We start from the raw sequence: 20,868 nt of genomic DNA on the forward strand, positions 1-20,868 counted from the left end.
CCTCGTCCGTAAGCGACCGAAAATAATAATGATATTAAATAATAATATAATACTAGTATCGGTATCGTCGTATCGACATTGTACATAAATAACATCATTTATCAAAGATCAAAGAACAAAATATCTGAAAGTCATTCACACGCGCCAAGAGCACGCACGGTGGTTAGTGTTAGTGTCGACGTGTCGTCGTTATATAATATAAACATTAAATAATATATAATGTTATACATTTATAAATCATAAATATAAATAAATAATAATATATTTATTATAATGATTGATAATATTATAATTTAAAATACATAAATTCAATATATTAATGTACCCATATACAAGATCGCGCGCAAGTGTGTGTGTGTGTATGTGTACTATTTGTCATTGAATATTTTATATTTAACTTAACACATCAATTCGAATATACGGTTTGTATTTCTTTTGTTTAATGTGATATAATATTTACCTATTGGAGTGTTTATTCTATAGCAATATTGTTTGTGCGGTTCGAATAGTTTTTACTTGCCGATAAATGAAAAATTTAGGTATATATATTAAATAAATAATAAGCCATCGCTTACACGCTGTTTGTCGTCTCTTATTCCCCCTTCCAGACCGGCACCAACATCACCACCACCGTCGTCACCAGGTCATCGTCATAACTCCCCGCGCCGCGTAAAATAGTTTCAGCCTTCAGACAACTGGTTATTTGCCGTCACTGTAACGTGTATCGTTTAAAAAAAAAACAACACAGAAACCCATATTATATTATACGCATAGGCTCGTTATTAACTAATATTAAATAAATACAGTAAACATAAAACACATAAATGAAAATATAATAAGTATATAAAATATTCATTGTAGGTGGGTAAATTAGGTATTTTCATATTTCGCGTACCTAGTAATTCCGAGATACGGCAATTCGATTTAAATATCTACACACATTCTCGTTTTTCAATTATACAAGTAGATAATTTTTCCTGAAATTTCTATTTTTCTCCGAGTTCTAAAAAAATATCGTAGTCTAATGCACACATTTTTTCAGTTTATTTAATATTTTATAGCATTTATCAACAGTTTAAATAATTAAATAAAATGGCCGATCAGGAGCTTTTAATGCTCATTGTACCCATACCAAAGTCGATATTACCGCTTGCAATTATTAATTCAAACAATAATTTTGTGCGCATTTACAGGTTCATCAACTACTCGAATACCTACTTATTCAAACCAAACAAACTTAAACTACACTGCTGCACAAATACCAAGTAAAAACTGTTTAAATAGATATTACTCAAATCGTTAAGCACTTTTTACATATATATTTTTTTCAGAACTTCAAACCGAACTGAATAATATAATTCGACCATAAACAACAAAATGGTGATTATAAGCTCAAAAAATACAATAACAATAATTGTTAATTACATATCAATATTTACAAAAAAAAAAAATAAAAAAAATAATGTTTAATACAAAAACAATTATTGTACTTGGATATTAAAAAAAACATTATAAAAATGTAACTCGTTCTTGGATAATATCAAATAGTAAATACCATCAAGTAATCATGTCGTATTGTGATAAGAGAAAAGAGAATAACGTAAACATTCACCTCCACGCATATATTATAATAATTTATAATGGTAGCTGACTTCAAAGTTTGATATTGTTATACATACAACATTACTGTTAGCCGCTATCTCACACACACACACACACACACATATATATACGTATATTCTTATAATATATATATATATATATTAAGTCGGTGGTCGCTATCTAGTGTTTTACACCTGTGGTACTATCACGGAAATGCGGAATACAAAAATAATATTTGATAAAAATGATAACGATATTATCAAATGATATCCACGATTTATTTGAAGAGCGGTTGGGAGGGGGGTATATCAATAACAAATACTTGCCGAGTCCGGCCCGCGGTGTCCATTATATTTTACTCGAGACAATTTATATTATGTCGTGTTCGTGTGATTTGAGACAAAACGATACGATTCCGTGAGCCGAGATCAGAGTACCCGGATTTTTCTTTTTCGCGATTTCATTGCCTCCCAAAATTTCCCTGCGCAAAGGGAATTTCCCTATCGCATACCGACACTGGATTCCGTTCGTCGTGCGCACGTTCCAAGTCGGCGGAAAATACATTATTATTATGTTGTCGCGTAGATGATAACATGGACGGCACAGGGACAATGGTATCCTCATCGGCATTGCTGATAAGTGCGCGCGCGTGAACTTTGCCGTGTGGACGAGGACGACAGTCAACAGCACCGCCAGCAGGTAATATGAGTTATATAAGTTTTGTTATTATTGTTATAAGGCACCTTACCTATATTGCAGTTTATTGTGTTTATTAGTCTTTACTACAACGTACGTTCCGTTTGTGTGTGAATATTATAATATTTTATACACGCACGCGCGCGTGTGTATGTGTGTGTGAGTGCGCGATTATTTTCGCTAGTTTCTTCGACAAGTTCACGTTTATAGGTACTTAATTGTGCATAATTCAGGGTTGTGTGTGTGTGTGTGTATTTATAAGGTACGTATTTATTCGAATCATCTAGTTGGTACCTTGAACTTGTCTTTATTATTTACAATTTTTATTCTCACTTCAATACTGATTTGAATGACCAGATTTCGATGTTCCATAATATTCTAAGTAGCAACAAGGTAAAATCGGTAGGCTTCACATGACAATTTTTATTAGATCGATGGTTTTTGTTCACTATTTATTTCCCTACAGAGAAATCATTTTTAAAATAGTTATTCTCAATTTATGTAGTCATATACATCGGTGAATCCTTAGTGCGTCCTATGACTGTAAATTGTAACTGTTGATCTTTTCAATCATATTTATCTATACTTATCAATTTTAGCATAACAATAATTTTCAAATAACTTGAATAATGTTATTGGTACTATGACAACTATACATTTTTATTTTTTATAAAGAATTATTAATGACAATTATCCTATCATTAAGTGTGAATTTTGTCTGTCAATAGTATTAGATACCTAAATTATTTGCAAACGACTGTTTAGGGTGTATATGATATATCTGTTTGATAATCATTGGATTTTTTATTTAAATTAATTAAATTTAAAAAAAATAATTATTTTCATAAATACAAGTAAACAACATGAGTTTTTTTTTTAAACAAAATTTTTATTTTCTATTTAAAATCTTGGTTTTTATTTAACTGAGTTTAGTTAGAGTAGATAAAGAATAAGCACAATAGAGAATTATTATATTGACACCTTTTTATCTTTTAACAAAAAAAAAATCCCCACACCTTTCCCAACTAATCAATATATTATTATTAATGAATAATTTGTGTACAATTTTAATATTTATTAATAATTAATTGGTAACTACAATATTAAATTTATTCTTTTGTTGAAGTTAGTAAAAGTATTTAATAATTAATATTGATAACATGTCAATATTAACATAATTTTCAATATTAATTAACCATAAACTACTAAATCTTTTCTGCATTATTTTTGATCTCATCCATGTTTTCAATTTTCACATAGTGGAAAATATCCTTACACAAGTAACAAAATTGATAGGCACAGTTATTGCTACATTAAATATAATATTTTGGAAAGTTTTTTTTTTTCATTTTTCAAAGAATTTAAGTGATTTTATACTGGTTCCAAATTAATATTTTCATTAACATTGTATTAAAATGTTATATTTGAAATTGTTTACACTGTACAGTCATAAGGAATGGTCAAAAACAAAATTTAATGTCTGAGTAAGTTTTTTGGGGGAGTAGATACCATCAGGAGAGCTAAGCCCCCCAAGTCCCATTCTTTTTGTGTCATGAGGTAAAGTTAGTTATAATATTAATCTAACTAGATTTAATGAGATTTTTAAGCTTTTTTTAGTTAATTACATTAGGTTAATATAAATATTATGTTACTCATGTCTTATGACGTATTATTAATAAAACGTTTATATTTTTGTTAGAATATAAAGTTGGATTATTGAAAATGATCCTGAATCCTTATTTGTATAGTATTTATGTTTTAGCTACTTAATTTGTATTACATTTAACTATTGTCTATTATCGTTTAAAAAATATTTTTTATTGCAAGTCATATAGACTAAGAAATCAAGGAATATTGGAATGAGACTTCTTTAATATATTAATAATTTTTACTGTTTTTATTCTTTTATTAATATTTTAAATTTATACTATTTTTGAGTTAGTCTTGTTAACATTATTAATCTTGAATTATTATTATTACCATCACTATAAAATAAATATTTTTATTATTATGTATATGTATATACACAAGATTACTATCTACATGTTATATTGTATTGTATTTTAAATAGTTATATTGGTTCAACATTCACTTGCATGGATAAATGTTTGTTTATGAATTTCTATATTTATTCTATTAATTAATAGAATACCTATGTACATTTATAGTGCTTTCTTTTTTTTTTGTACTTATTTATCATCGATAAGCCACCTCACTGTAACAAATTTAACGTTCCGTCATACCATTCCAAATTTATTATAAAAAAACATTTTTATCTATCATACAATACATAGAAGACCTAAAAGATCTATAATTTTAGCAGATTGTAGGCATCTTATAACAATTTATATCAAGTTAGATTTTATCATAACACAGTTAATAAAACTTCTAATTGTATTGATCTGGATATAGAGGCACACAGTCAAAACATGAAGAAATTGTAGGGTTCTGCTAAATAGGGCAATAAAAAACCATCATGGACCCAATAGAATTTTTCTGGATTTGTATTTGGCAAGATTCCTATGGAAAAAAGGACTTAATAGACAAGATACATTTAAAACAATTTAAAAAGATATCAGAGTTCTAGCCTCCATTATAATTAAATTTATAAAATACTTAAAAATGTATTTATATATTTTTATTATGTAGTTTTGCCTTTATAATTACAACCAAGAAATATTGAAACTTGCTATGGAGTGCTAGTGGTGACAATAACAAACAATTTCCTTTTTTTTTTGTCAATTTAAACCTCCTCTCTGGCTTAATAATAGAACTATGAAGATAACACTATACTAATCAATTTTATAATCAAACCAAAGTTGATATGTTATTAATCTTAAATAGCTTTTATTTGATATTATAAAATTATAAATGCAAATACCTTCAGATGGCTTAAGTGCACTTTTAATGAAGTGTTCAAAATGTTTATTTAAAAATTAAATGAAATGTATAAAAAAAGCAATTAAGGATTAGGTTTAGGTGGTTTCAGTAAAACTGGTTAAAATAATTGATGAGAATTGTGGATTGAATATAATTTATATGTTAAAATGTTACATTGTTAAACAAATTAATGTTAAATATATGAAACAACAGTTATACCTAAATATTTTATTATTATTATTATTATTTTTTTTTTGTTAGAAAACTGGGATGACGACATTCCATTTTCCCTTCTTAAACTACTTCTGAAAAAAGTTGTTTTAAATACAAAAAATATCATGCATTCTATCTTTATTTAAACTGTTTTATTTTATTATAAATTCAAAAATCTATTAAGCTACATAAAAGTGTCTAAGAAATTATTTGAATTTTAATTTAAAAACAAAATACATAGGTTTACCAGTTTATATAAATATATATTTATGTAACAATACCCAAATCTGTGACTATCATAATAAAAAGAAATACATATAAGGCATTTACACACTACAATTATAAACTACTTTTGCATTATGATACAAAATGTATACTTCTTTTAGTAAAATACTATAAATTGTTTTATTCCTATTTTGTCAGTTGTGTCACAAAATACAAATTAATATTTAAGGGTTCTCTTCCTCCTAAAATGCATGTAAACATTTTTGTCTTTTTTGAAACAATAATGATTATGTTGATTATGATAAACCTATACATTTTATTTATCGTGTGTAACTGCATTTTAATAATAGCTGGTAATACTTACTTATGTTAATAGTTAGTATTTTTATCTTAATTCTTTGAATATTTTCACAACTAAATTATTTTACTTGTAAAATTTTAAAAAACTGAAAAAATTATATTTTCAATTAAAAGTGTATATGTAGTTTTATAAATATATATCATTCACAGCCATTCAAATGTTATGTTTATATAATTACAGATATATTATAATAAAACCTTAAATAAACTATACTGTTTTTGGAATGTAAAATTTTGATGACCTAATAGTATAATACTATACTATGTATAACATTATGTAGGAGTGTTAAACCCTTTGCTCATCGTATTTTTTAATGCAATCCTCTCTTTAATTTAAAAACCATTAATTATTTGTATATATTATGAAAAAAAATTGATTGGTGTTAATTCATAAATAAGATAAATAAATTAATAAATTATTAAAATGTATATGGGTCACAACGTTTACTAACATGATGTGCCAAGTCTTCATAAAAGGTTGGACATCCCTAAATTAAGTGTATTATTTTGTTTAGACTTTTATCAAAGACTTGAAATCATTAGTTCTTTAAAAATTTAGGAATTGAATACAAATGTTAAATTATTATGATTAATATAATCAATGTAATTATTAGAATTTTTTAATATTGAAATATATATATATATATATTTTTATTTAATTTATAATCTATCTGTTTACTTATTTACTAACTGCTTAAAATATGTAAAATGTATTTAATAGTAAAATTTGAAACAAAAAAAGGGTCCACAGATCAGCTTTCTAAGTATGAGTTATTATTGTATTAAGTAGTAATTTCATCAGTTTTTTGTTAATTAAATACCAAGTAAGTCTATAGATTATATTCTACTTATGTGGTGTTTTAGATTGTGACATTAAAATAGTTCTTATAATTAAGAAATCTGTAACCTTTTAGTTATACAAATAAATAAATAAAATACTTTTATGGTCTATACAATTAACTAAGACTTTCATCTAAACAACAATATACATTTAGATATTCAACTTTTACTCTGTAAATTTAACATATAAATAAATATTGAGTTGGCTATTCGTTTGGTATATAATTCATTCAGTTTAGCTAAAGCATAAAATCTGCTGTGACACCTTACATGTGTTATCTTTCTTTATAGAATTTGATCTAAGAACTGTGTTCAAGTTACCACACTTGTCTTGTACACTTGTGTCATTTTAGTTATAACCATCATGCACACTTGTTCACCTGAAACATTTTAATATGTATTTTACAATATGCAACATCATAGTATTATTTACATTAAATTAAATATTGTATATGTATATGTTTATTACTGTAAAACATTTCTATGAGTTAAATACTTTAAAACTTTTGAAATTATAAGTTTCTTATTAATTATTTCATGAGCAGAAATTTTCTTTGTTCAGTATGCAGAGTCGTCCCCTAAATTATAGGCAGCAAGACAGATACAACTTAATAGATTTTGCATAATTAATGACACATTTATTCCTTTTCTTGAATATCATTATTTTATAACTGTTTGAAGTTTTTGAAATTGTATATAATGTAATATAATTGTTTATTCATAGTCAGCTACCTATAATCAAACCATATGTGTTTTAAATAGTATTATAAGTAAGGAGTACACTTAAAAACAAATAATAATAATAAATACTAATTTTAAAGAAGTGTTGGAAATATTGTCAAGGTGCAGTAACATTTTTAAATGTTAGTATATTGAATAACAAATATAAATGAACAATAATTAATATGATTTTATAGATAGCAAATAACCACTGTTATGTTATATCTATTAGTTGCCACCGTGGTAAATGTAGATGCAGTATTATTTATCAGTTAAGTTATCATCAGGCTTGTGATTTGATTTGAACGCACTAGGAAACTATGAATATACATGAAATAATATGTGCTTGTATATTCAAAATTGGGGTATATCAATATATCATAATATATTATGCTCTAAACAAATTTAAATTTCAAGATAAATTAAGTTGAATAAATATATTTTATTGAAAATGGTAATCAAATTTATATCTTACTTATTTTAAATTTAGGATGAAATTCATGGGTATGCAAAATCATTTAAGAGAATGCGACACATGGTATGCATGTGTTGTATCTGTCTTACAAACGTATAACAGAAAATTTGGGTTCGGTAGAACTAATATTGTGTTGTTTGATTTTACCTAATAGTTAACTTATAGGAAAGAATACTATTTGACAGTATTTTGTTTGTACGTCAGTAGTTGTTTTTTACGATTTTTCAGTTTTCAAGTAATTGACTCATAACTTTGAGTATAAAAAATATTACTGTTTAAAAATGTTCATAACTCGCTTAAAAATTGAATGTTAAATCTAAAAATCTTTGTTTAAACACAGAAAATTTAACATTTTTACTTTTAAGTGGAATAGGATATATTAAGTGGATATAGGGGTTTATTCATTCTAATAATAAAGCTATGGATATAAACATAGATAGAGAATTGTCCATGTTGTATATTTGTTAAGACGAAGACAACATCATATTATGTGGATTTTGTGTGTAACGCATAGACATATTAAAATATGGATTAAACGTAGAGAAATTTGGGGACAATTGTTGAAAAGACTGCATACTGCTTACAACTTGGTCCTATCATATTCACAGGTATTATAATTGGTATATTAATGTCTATGATGTGACGGCCATCTTGGCATCTTAATAAATTAAGAATCCCGATTTTCTTCGGGAAAATAAATGTAATTTATTACATTTATTTTATACATGGAATTTTTGTTGGAACTTTACATAGAAAATACCCGTAAATTATAAAGGGAAAATTGTGTGTACAGTAGCAAAATACAAACCTTTTATGTATTTTATTACATAATGTTATTTTATCACTTAAAATCTGAAAAATGGTATTTAATTTACTTTGTACTGAATTATTTGTTAAATTACTGTAGGGAAACTACTAACTAAAAAGTAAATTTAACATCCTATATTTTTTTGGAAAATTATTTGTTACACAATTATTGTTGAGCTACTGAGTAGTTTATTTAGTAATTAGTTATATTATGGAAGTATAGTTGTATTTTTATTTCTTCGTAATTTTGTTTACTTCAAGATTGTTTTAGTACAATAACAATCATTTATTGTAAATGATTAAATGAATATGATTAAAGTAGAACGCAATATAACCATTATCAGAATAATTATTTTTAATTTAGAGGACGCCACATATCGATTTCTTATCTTAATTTATCAAACCGCAATATACTAATTTACTTTTTGTTATACTTAAACTGTGTGCTCTGGATAAAATTAGAGTTTTGTATCAAAAATATTATAAGCGATGAATTTTTGTCGTTATCTTAGTAAATTAAAAAGAGAATTAAATATGATTGTATGAAATAAAAAAAATTGATGCTATACTGCAGATAATGATTTATACATTTTAATAATTATTATAACTTTATGGTTTTATTCTTTCAGAAACATGGGTCGCCCAATACAAATTCATTGACAATATACCACAGATGTGACGCTCATTTTATGAAGGCTGTAGCCAATTTTTTTATTGAATATGTCTGCTGATCATTCTGAATCAAACAGTAAGATAACAGGTTGGTGAAGCTTATAGTTTAAATAAAACTATAGTACATCTTAAAATATTAAATGGTACAAAAATAATATGATTTCACACTAATCGTGTCTATGATTTGTATAACTTCATTAAATGAATAAATATCGTTTCATTATTTTATTTTTTACTTATATGAGTACAAACGAAAACTATTAATATGTGGGTTCGTCGAGCTTTGAATAAACGATGACATCACTATTCACTAGACTATTTGTGGTTGGATATAATGGTGGCTAATATTATTAATACAATATTATATTAATAATTTTTAAACGAATAAAAATATATGTCTATTCTAGTGTTGTCTTGTCTGATGTTATAATAATTAACAAATACAAATGTGTAATACTGCTTAAACTAGGAATTTTATAATTATGTATTTAACTGTAATTGTAATAAAAAAAGACATGTATTGATATTTTATCTTATTTAAATACAATTATCAAAAACTAAAACAGAATATGTTTTTACCATTTTAATTCGCATTTACTAGAATAATTTTGGATTAAATTATTCATTTTTAATATATGGCGAAGAAACAATTAATTTACCATGATTGGAATTCGCCGAATTAAGGTTATTCTACGAGTTCATTGTTCCTTACTTAATTGGAAATACTATAACTATAAATAGACAATTTGTTTCCGTATATTAATATCGTTCTTTAGATTTTTTAAAAACCTTAATATTTATACCCAATTTATAAACATTAGGTGTTTAAATATATAGTATTGGATTTTAAGAAACAGTATTTATTCATCTATTGTATTATGTCTACTTTAAGTTTTGGTGTAAAATTGTATAAAATAAAAGTAGGACATACAATTAATTAAGTATCCTAACTACGTCTATTCGTTATATGCAGTTGAGAACTGTTTTTTTATCATGATTTAATTTTCAAAGTAATTAACAACATTAATTTAATGCTGGTATTACATATTAATGTATATACGTATAGGCTATGAGCTTAATACTATGTGATGATATGGTGTAGATAAATGTTAGTAAGGGATCCATCACCTGTTTGAAAAGTATATGGATTTCACAAATAAAAAATTATAATATATTACATTATATTATGGATTTTTATAATGAGTTGTATATATTATTTATTTAGATACATAATAACCATAAAATTAGAATAAACGAAGTTAACTTAAAAATTAAAAATTTACTTATTAATGATTTAATTAATAATATTCTATATTTCCAATTATCCCGTATACTATGATTAGTATTTAGTATATTATATATTTTTATGGAAAACAAGAAATATTTCATTTTTTACCATCTAATGATATTTTAATTTTCAAGTATTGTTACTGTAAAGCATTCAGCGATAAATAAATAAAATATTAACTAATTAACAAATTTATATGATAACAAATAGTGTTAAGTTATAAGTAGGATTTAGATAAGAATGGAAATAAAACATTAAATCAATATTGACAATTCATATTAACTGTTAAACTAAATGAAAAATGTGCTTACCATTTAAAGTATCAATTATCTTGGTTTAGGGGGTTAGAATGTACTATTAGATTATATTTTTGGAATAGTAATATTATTAGTGTACGTTTTTAAATATTAAAATGTGTAATGTATTATTAAAAAATGATTTATATAGTTATTATAATTTAAAATTATGTTTTAAATTATTTAATCTAACTTTATAAATGACTTAGAATATATAAATATTTAACAATGCATTTAAATTATTATACTAGTATCCTATAGTAATTCAATTATTATCAACACGGTGTATATAATGTTGGCGATCTTTAAATAAAGCAAAGTGTTGACCCCAAAATTTACTATAATAAATTTATCGCGTTCTCGTCCACCAGATTCTATTTCTGTGTTGCGTGCCATGCGGTGTGCCTTCTCCCGGACATCGTCACCACCACGAGTTTTAAAAATCCAACGTCACTTGGTCGTTTTTTTTTTAAATATAATTAATCAGTTTACAGTATGTTAATGATAATATTAAGTTATATTTGTATTTTGTAAATCAAGTGTTTATAATCTAACTGTGCTAAAATAATATGAATACATTGGATTACATCTAAACTTCGGGGTACTTCTTCTTTCTCAAGGTAAACCAATAAATTAATTTAAAAAAATATTAGTTAAATTATTGAAAAATAATTTTTTTTATATCTTTACAATAAAGTTTCTATACCTATTTTAAAACCAATTCGTTTGGTTTTTTTAATTACCAAATAAATACATGTATTCGCTTTAATACAAAATATATTAAATTGTGAATTTATTGGGACTAAATTTATAACTGTTAATAATTATAATTATAATAAAGTATATTAGGTGAAATATATTTTTTGTAAGTTATATGAATATCATTGTCGAACATTCAAAAAAAAGTGGCACTGTGTATAGTCAGAAAATATTTTAAATAAATATGTTCATCCTAATGTAGAATCAGCTTGATATATTTCCTAAAAGGTAGTTAAGTAGGTTGTGCGCTCTGCTGTATATTAGATATCGAGTGGGTCAATATTATGGGTGTGCTAAATTTTAATTCAATTATTGTATGCAAAAACGATTTTAAACGAAAATGGTCGGTCAGCCTATATCACTAAGAAGTATATTACATGATATGTTTTATTGATACCTATAATTATTACTTATTAATTATTAGTCATTTGTTTTATTTTTACTAATACAGTAGGTAGATTTAATTTTTTCCTAAAATATTGCATTTATTATATGGTCACTTATCAGTATTTAACTTTTATAATAATATATATTTATACCAGATTTTATCAATCTTTATAAATCAAAATTTAATAACATCTTTCTGTTAAAACCGTAAAAGTAAAAATAGATTCATAGTATAAATAGATAATATCTTAAAATAAATCAAATATTTCATTATTATATAATATACGTAAAAGTGTTAGGTTCCCACAAAAAACGTAATATCTATCGTTATCAATCATTCTAATTGTTATTGAATTAGTACCAGCGTTCAATTATTTTATTTTATAATTTATAACATTATAAATGTATAATTTTTTTAATACTGATCTACAAAAAATTTAAATTACAACATTTATATAATTTATTAAATATGCCTTTCAACTTTTGGTCTACATTACTTAGTTTACGTTATTTATTAATATTCATATTATTTATTTCATAATTTTGGTTATTTTCTTACATTGATTGGACTTCATGTAGTGTATTCTGTAGTTTGATCCGGAGTTCTGCATATTTTAAATTGATAAAAGTTTTCTTTAATAATTCTTATAACCGTATAAGACATAAGAAATTCATAATAGGTATATTAGTTCAAAAAAGTATTTATTTCTGGGTTCTGGGATAACATATTATTTATAGTACTTTTCACTCTATAAATGATTATTCATTTAAAAATAGTTTTTGAATAAAAAAAAAATGGTGTAGTTGGAAGACTTTCTTGAAGTTTAATTTTAAATGCAATGTTGTGATATCTTCCTTTTTGGAAATTTGAATACGTATTTTTTTTATTCTAAACAATCTCAATTATCAATTTTCCTTAAATTTATAAGTTACCCAATTTAGTAACCTAATATAATAACTAAAAGTGATAAAAAAAAAAATTATGCTTTTATTCTGAGAATTTTTTTTGTATTTGTATATGTATAACATAGGTATGCATCACAATAGCCAATGATTTAGTGTTGTTTATATGCCAGGACTTCCCGTTTTCTAATTTTTTCAACATATTTTAAATTCTAAATGGCGTAAGGAAGTCATTAAAGCCATTAAAATAGTTTTCAATGGGTTTATTTATCATTACTTTAACATTTATAATTATGGTAAAATATAATAGTTATTTTGATGTTTTAATCGAACAGACAAAACACAACAATCTATTTTATGGTTCCCATTTTTAGTTTTTACTGAAGATGATTTTCTATATTATTAGTTGATTTTATTTAACATAAATGTGTTGTCTGTTTATCAAGAATTCGTGTACCAACTGGTTAATTATCTCGTTATTTAACTTTCATGGAGTTGAGAACTTAAATCCTAATATCTATACTATATTGTCTATATTCCATAAATAGAAAAATATTTATATTTTATTTTATAATATATCTGTATTAGGCTGTATATTATAAAGTTTTCATGAAATAATCATATACACGCAAGGGATCTGTTTAAGTAAATTATTCTGGTAGAAAATGGTTCTATATGTTGATATTTTCGATGTTGTAATGTCAATGGTCAATGAATAAATGTATTAAAATAAAAGTTTACAAATACCAATCTAATTTTTAAGTCGATTATTCAATTACTGTATTATGATGTTAAATTAAAGAGTTAGTAATCTCAATCAAAATATAAAAATCTAAATTATGATCAACAAGTAAACAGTTGATTACCTACCTGTAATAAATTATTATTTGTTAGCTATACTATGTGCTTTGAGGAATTCGCATTTATAAGAATATATAATTTGATATAAAAAAAAAAGTCTTGATAATATTTTATCAACAATATTTATCGTTTTGACTATGGTTTATAAAGTCTACAATAAATTTGATGTAGAAAAATAAATTACTAATAATATACTGATAAGTGATAATATTTGTACAATAAATATTTTAAATGTGAATTCATAGATGATATTTTATTTAATAATATAGACAAAAATTAATTTTAGCCTAAAATAATTTACTAGAAATTATAAGCTCAGATAATTTTTTTGATAATATTTGTAATATTTGAAATTTGATTTTGGAATTTGAAGTATAAATTTACGAGTTTATAATGTGAAACCGAAAATAATATGTCAAAGTTGATTTATCAAATTCTATTAAATTTATGTAAATATTTTCTGAATTTAATAAACTTAAAACTTATACAAATAAATATTGAAATATTATTATATCATTTTCAAACTATGTATTATGGAGTTCAATACATAAAATTGTTCAATAACGTATGCAGCTAATTATTGAATATTGACTGAATATAACTATTTTTTGATTTACAATTAAAAAGTGTGAATGTAGATACACTGCATATTTGGGTGTGCAATATATTAAATGTTATAGCAGAAAGCAAGTACAAAACATTCATTTTAAGTATAGGTATCATATCAATTTCAATAATAATTGTAAATATCATAGGAATTAGAAATTTTCAAATCTGTTATTTTATATGTATTTAATTATATATATAATTAAGTTTTATTATTATATATATATTTTTAACAAGTTGAATATTTTGAATTCTGAACAATAAAATTGTCAAGTGCTATATGTTTCATAAACATTTAACTATCTTTATTATGTAATATCCAATATTACTTTTATTAAACATTTTTGATTGTATTTATTTTATACAATATAACTATACTATTTCAAACATTTTATGTTGAATCATAAATAAACACATTTTCATATGGTTTATCACTTCCCCAAAAGTTGTAATTAGAGTTATTTAATAATTATTATTTATTGCCATTCTTATCTTTTATTTATTTATTTAAATATACAAATCATAAATTAATTACTAACATAATTTGACGCGTTCAAGTCTTAGAAAATATTTCATAACATTTTATGTATTTTTTCTGAAATAATCCTTTAAATAATATAGAATAATATTTTAGTATTGTATAATATTAAAATTCAGTTCATTGAAAATTTTTTTCCTCTCTTGTTCATAGACCATAATATAGCACATTTATAAATATTAAATGTTTTCTTTCACTTGGTTTATTTTTTTTTGTCTCTCGTTCGAGTTTGTTAAAAAAAAGTACGATTCTTTTTATAAATGAATAATTTTTACAACAAGAAGAAGACAAGGGATTGTGTGTGCGTGTTGGGAAGTGTGTGAGTGAGAGAGAAAGATAAAGGATTATTATCAGAGAGACACTCAGTTATAAATAGGTGCGTTTATATTTGGCTTCATGCAGCTTTCTTTGTCAGATAAGCCACGTGACCTTGTGCTGGTCCGCTATTTATAATTGTGAACATTGGGCTGCCGCCTGATGATTGGCCCCACGCCACTGCCACATAATCATAACCCTAGGGTATTTGTTAGTGTTATTATTATTGTTATTATTATTATCATTATGGAAAGATAATGTACAAATTTGAGTTTTGTTCACATGAATAAATGACAAAATATTCTTTTAACATATTCCACCAAAAATTACAATGCTTTTTTTTTTTAACTATTTGAAGTAATTTTATCCATAAATGCTCATATGCGAATAAGTATTAAATATACCAGCAATCTACTTATACAATTTCTTTGCATATTACAATATTTTACTTAAAAAAAAATATTACTATTAACTATTCATTTTTTTGTAAACTAGTTGTGAACATTTTTCGTTTTCTGTACATTTGGTTGTTTTTAAAGTTAGGACTTTATACTTCCAACACTAAGTTATAAAGTTGAACCTCTATTTAACAAACCTGATGATTCTTTGAACAAAATTTGTTAAATAGAAATTTTGTTTAAAAAAAATAGTAATTTTCTTTACTAAAAAAACTAATTTTTACTGTACGAAATTTATGCAAATATTTATGTATGTTTTTAATAATATGTATGTGTAATAACTAATATATATTAATGAATAAAATAAAAAATAAAAAACATACAAATGATAACAGGTTTACTAATGCATTTACTTAATAACATTTTTTATATTATTCTTTGTTGAGGAACTTTCTGATATTCTGTTGTATATACTACTTAGGTACCATCCTGACAATAAAAATTCTCGCGCTTATTTTATGATTTAGTATGTCATCCAGATTCTGGAACATTGTCGATGACTGCAATTTACGACAAATAATCTAAGTAACACAAAATTAATTCGTTAAATAGAAATTTTTTTCGTTACACAGAAACTTTTTGAATGATTCATGGTTCTATAAAATATTTCGTCACATAGAGAGTTTTGTAAATAAGTTTGTTAAACAGTGGTTCGCCTGTAACTAGATACAATTTTCTACTAGAATCCACCCTTAAAGTTGAAGATTTGAAGAATTCCATTTTTGTAACTCCAATGTGACAACAGACGTCAGACACAAAAAACATCATTGTAAAAAAATACATTCATCTAAAGACTAAAATCATTTGGTAGGTATATAGTATATTATATTTTTTTATTGAATATATTTTGTAAATGTATTTCTAAACTAAGAGAGTATTTTATTATATCCTATTATAGTAACGCCTTAAATTTTTAAAACATCTTATCAGATTGTGTAATTTTTTGTTAAAGTTTTAGTAATTTAGTCTTGTATTTATATTTTTAAGATAAATATTAAATTTATAGTTTAATATGTGAAGTATGAAATATGAACATCAAATAATAATTTTTTTTCGTAATTTATAATAAAGCAATTTAATACGTAATTTCAGTATTAGAAACCCGTAAAGTCATCTAAGACCCATGTTGTGTACTTGTGTATATGTCAATAATATTATTTAACTTATATTTTGTTCCATCTATAGTTTGTCTATCACTGTATCCAATTAGATAATAACATATCATACATTTTACAGCGTGTTGGTTTTATCATTATCCCCCAATTATATAAGAAACTTATTTGATTTTTATATTTCATAATAATTCTAAATGATTGTATACTCAGTGTAGACTCCCCGTATTATATTATATATTATTATGAAACAATTAAAAATTCTATATCAGTAAAAATAATTTACTTGTAGCTAGCTTTATTAGTAATTTGAAAAAGTGTTTAGAAAACATTATGAATGATTATTTTTCCATTGTGCCGCTCTTTTTGTCAATATACTTTTAAATGGGGTATATTTAAAAAAAATTAAATATTTCAAAATAAATTAACTTCCTGCGATAATTTTATTGGTTTCCTAGTTAATAATTAAAAGGCATCTCGTATACTTTATTTGTTTGTATAAGTATAATCCTGTATTAAGAATCACCTTTTTGAGTATCTACCATTTACGCATAAAGTATTAAAATATATAAATTTGATTATTTTTTATAGTTCCTTTTGTATAGTATGAATATAAGTATATGCCATTAACATTTACAAGTTTTATCTTAAGGGGATTGTAAGCGGTGATTTTCTGTCTTTGTCTTACACACGTGGTGGAACATAGGAAAAATGTCTATACGCGCCTGACAAAAATTAAGGTACTTCTAGTGGTTCGATTTAAAATATTATGTAAAGATATGTAAATTGGTATACAAGTTTACTTTGCATAGTTCGAAGCATATTTTTAATATATTTAATAATAGAAATTGACAAATTTATAAAATTTAAAAATATTTATTCTCATCAAAGTATTTATTTTAAATAATAAAACAATCGAAAAAGTGCTTCGACCAATGCAAAGTAAACTTGTACACCAATTAAAACATCTTAACATATTTTAAATCGAACAACTTGAAATACCTTAATTTTTGTCAGGCGTATAGCTATGTTCCTCATGTGTTAGACAAAGACAGAAAATCACCGTTTCCAATCCCCTTAATATTCTACTCGCAAAGTTCTCTATTGGTATTCACGTTCTACCAAAACATCCGTGTATAATATAATATATTACTTATATAACTATAATAATGTATTATACAGGCTAATCTTTAAAATGTTTTATTACTTTTAATCGTTATTGATATTTTATTTTTTTGAATGATCACATATATCTTTAATTTCATATTCCAAAACAGAAAATGTTTACGTATGGAAATCGAATTTTGAACGAGTAGGTAGTTAATAATATGTTGTGTATAAGTATTTATAGTTTTTAAGAGTGGAATAAAGTGAAACAGTGGCACTTCGCGAAATGTTTCAACACTGCTTATCAATATTAATTGATTATCACTGTTTAAATTCAATTTCGGAAAATAAATGTTTTCAAAAAATAATTTGCTTTAAAATGTGAGATTATTGTATGTTATCAATTAAAAGCATAATAATTTAATATTAACTTTGAATTATGTAATAAGATATTTTTTTAAATGTTAATACTTTCCGAGATAATGATTGCTTACTGTTAAGAATCACTGTGTATATTATAAAATTATAAATTATAATACTTCTAAAGTGAATGCATTTTTAATTGTATACATTGTAATACATTTAAATGTTTTTTTAAATACCCATTGAATTATTTGCGTACCTATACTATATAAGTAAATAAGGTATGTTATAATAAGTAATAACTAATAAGCCTATTTTTTCCCATAAATAAGGTAGTAATAACTTTCAGTACTATAATAACTATTATAGTATTTGCAATTTACATACAGTTAAATACTATAACATCATAAAATATTGACTCATAGGACAAAGGTAGTATAAAGAATCTGTTTATTTGTAATATATATTAGATCATTAATTCTTTATTATGAATGTTTGAAAAGCACATAATTACATTTTTTTTTTTAAATTTTGTTTCAAGTGTTCTTGTAAATAAATAATCTAAATATTGTTATAATATAAAGTGGTTTATTTTTATTTCAATGTATATATAGTAATAGTAATTGTAATGCGTTGGTTGCTACTTATTTAGGTAGTTTCATTTTTTTAAATAATATTATTTTTAATAATTACTTTTCCAAGGATGAGACTTAATTATTTTTATAAAAGTAACTACAAATTTAGTACCTATTTGGCGAGTTAAAAAAACTAAAAACATTATACTCTTTTATAACCTATTTTATATTTTGGTGTAATTAAATTTTTTATCAATGATTAATTATCTTATCATAATTAATTTTTTCTTATGGGTAAATAATATACAAATTGAAGTGAATTTTTCTTTTGAATACTTAAGTTTGAAATGTAATTATAAATATACTTGTAAATAGTAACAATACGGTTGTATATTTTTTGATAATATTATTTTACATTAGAATAAATTAAGATACCCAAGAGTGAGCATAATCCGTTCGGGCGCAGTTTAAAAAAATTACTTGGAAATTGTTAATACGTTTGGGTGCATTTATGAAAACACCTTTGGGCACAATATTGAATATTGCAACTATTAATCGAAAATGTTATGTAATCTAATCTGAAAAAAACAAGTTTGTTAAAAAATGTTGGGAAACTTATGAAATTGAACTACATAAAAAAATTAGGACCGCGTTTTGCAGCAAAACGAAATTGAGCCAACCTTCTCCAGTGTCTTCTGGGTTAAGCTAATAGGCCCAGATTTAGTATAACATATTAACATATTACGTAAAATTTTATGTACCCAAACTTGCTATTAAGAAGGGAAATATTACACCCAAACGTTGTATGGATTTACGTCCTAAAGTGTTCTGTTTTGGTTAAATGCGCCCAAACGTATTTCCCCCCTAAAATTTGGGTGTATTTGTACTATGTAATTTTTTTTTTTGTTTGCGTTAAATAACTACTGTTAATAATTTTTTATTGTTTGTATGTAATAATTCAATATTACATTTCTATTTATTATTTAGTGTTCGTATTTAAATGTTTCAGAAATCTAAATTTATGAATCTCACACAATTGTTGTAGTTGCATGAAATCATTGTAATAAGATTAAAATAATAATTGTTTATTTTAAAATATTTTGTATTATGCCATATATACTTTTCAGATTATTGAACTAGTGTGTCATTCATTCATTCATTCATTATGATAACTTAGAAGTAGATTGAAATATTGAATATAAAATAAAAATATAATTAACGACTTCTGAGATATGGTCCGTTTTAAATCTTTATCCTACGATTCGTTTTTATTTTTAATAAAAATCCTTGTTTCTCTGGAGTATCACAAATAAAATAAGATAAAATGTCATTTTAATTTTTTTCTCGTTTCATCGTATAAACACTCATTTAAAACAAAATTATTGAAAACAACTGTTGTAGGTTCTGGATTGTATAGACGTGATAAATTATGCTGTTTGGCCGTCTTTCATATCCGGTTAACAAATAAGTACGGTAGAGCTATAGTGTGAATATCGATTTCAATACTGAATAAGTTATTATTTTTAAATATGATACATAATCCAGTATCTATGGGCATAATTTTAATTGTGAGGTGGGTATAAGAATTAAATTACTTATTTTATTCATGTATACTATATAATAATATACGCATTTGCATTTTACCTAAATTGTTTGTGTTATTATATTTTATTTTTAAGAAAAAGTACGAGTTTTCACAATGTATTAAATATGGTAGATATACATCATAATCATTATGTAGTAAATACATCAAATTATAATTTATAATATTTTTAGATATTACACAAACATTATTTGCATGTATTTTAAA

The 20,868-nt window shown here is 24.2% G+C and overlaps 1 protein-coding gene across 8 annotated transcripts in view; it reads left to right on the plus strand.

Moving 5' to 3' along the window:
• The first annotated feature begins 1,944 nt into the window (after positions 1-1,944).
• Positions 1,945-20,868, plus strand: part of LOC132923779 (histone deacetylase 4) — a 53,205-nt gene continuing 34,281 nt past the window's right edge. For 3 of the 8 annotated variants that reach the window (XM_060987744.1, XM_060987747.1, XM_060987748.1), the window contains exons 1-2: positions 1,946-2,301; positions 9,448-9,578. In XM_060987744.1, coding sequence (XP_060843727.1) covers positions 9,539-9,578 — 40 coding nt within the window. In that variant the 5' untranslated portion in view covers positions 1,946-2,301; positions 9,448-9,538. The other 5 variants (XM_060987755.1, XM_060987749.1, XM_060987745.1 and 2 more) reach the window with 5 other exon arrangements.

Source organism: Rhopalosiphum padi, chromosome 3, assembly GCF_020882245.1.
Source record: "Rhopalosiphum padi isolate XX-2018 chromosome 3, ASM2088224v1, whole genome shotgun sequence".
NCBI classification, from domain to species: domain Eukaryota; kingdom Metazoa; phylum Arthropoda; class Insecta; order Hemiptera; family Aphididae; genus Rhopalosiphum; species Rhopalosiphum padi.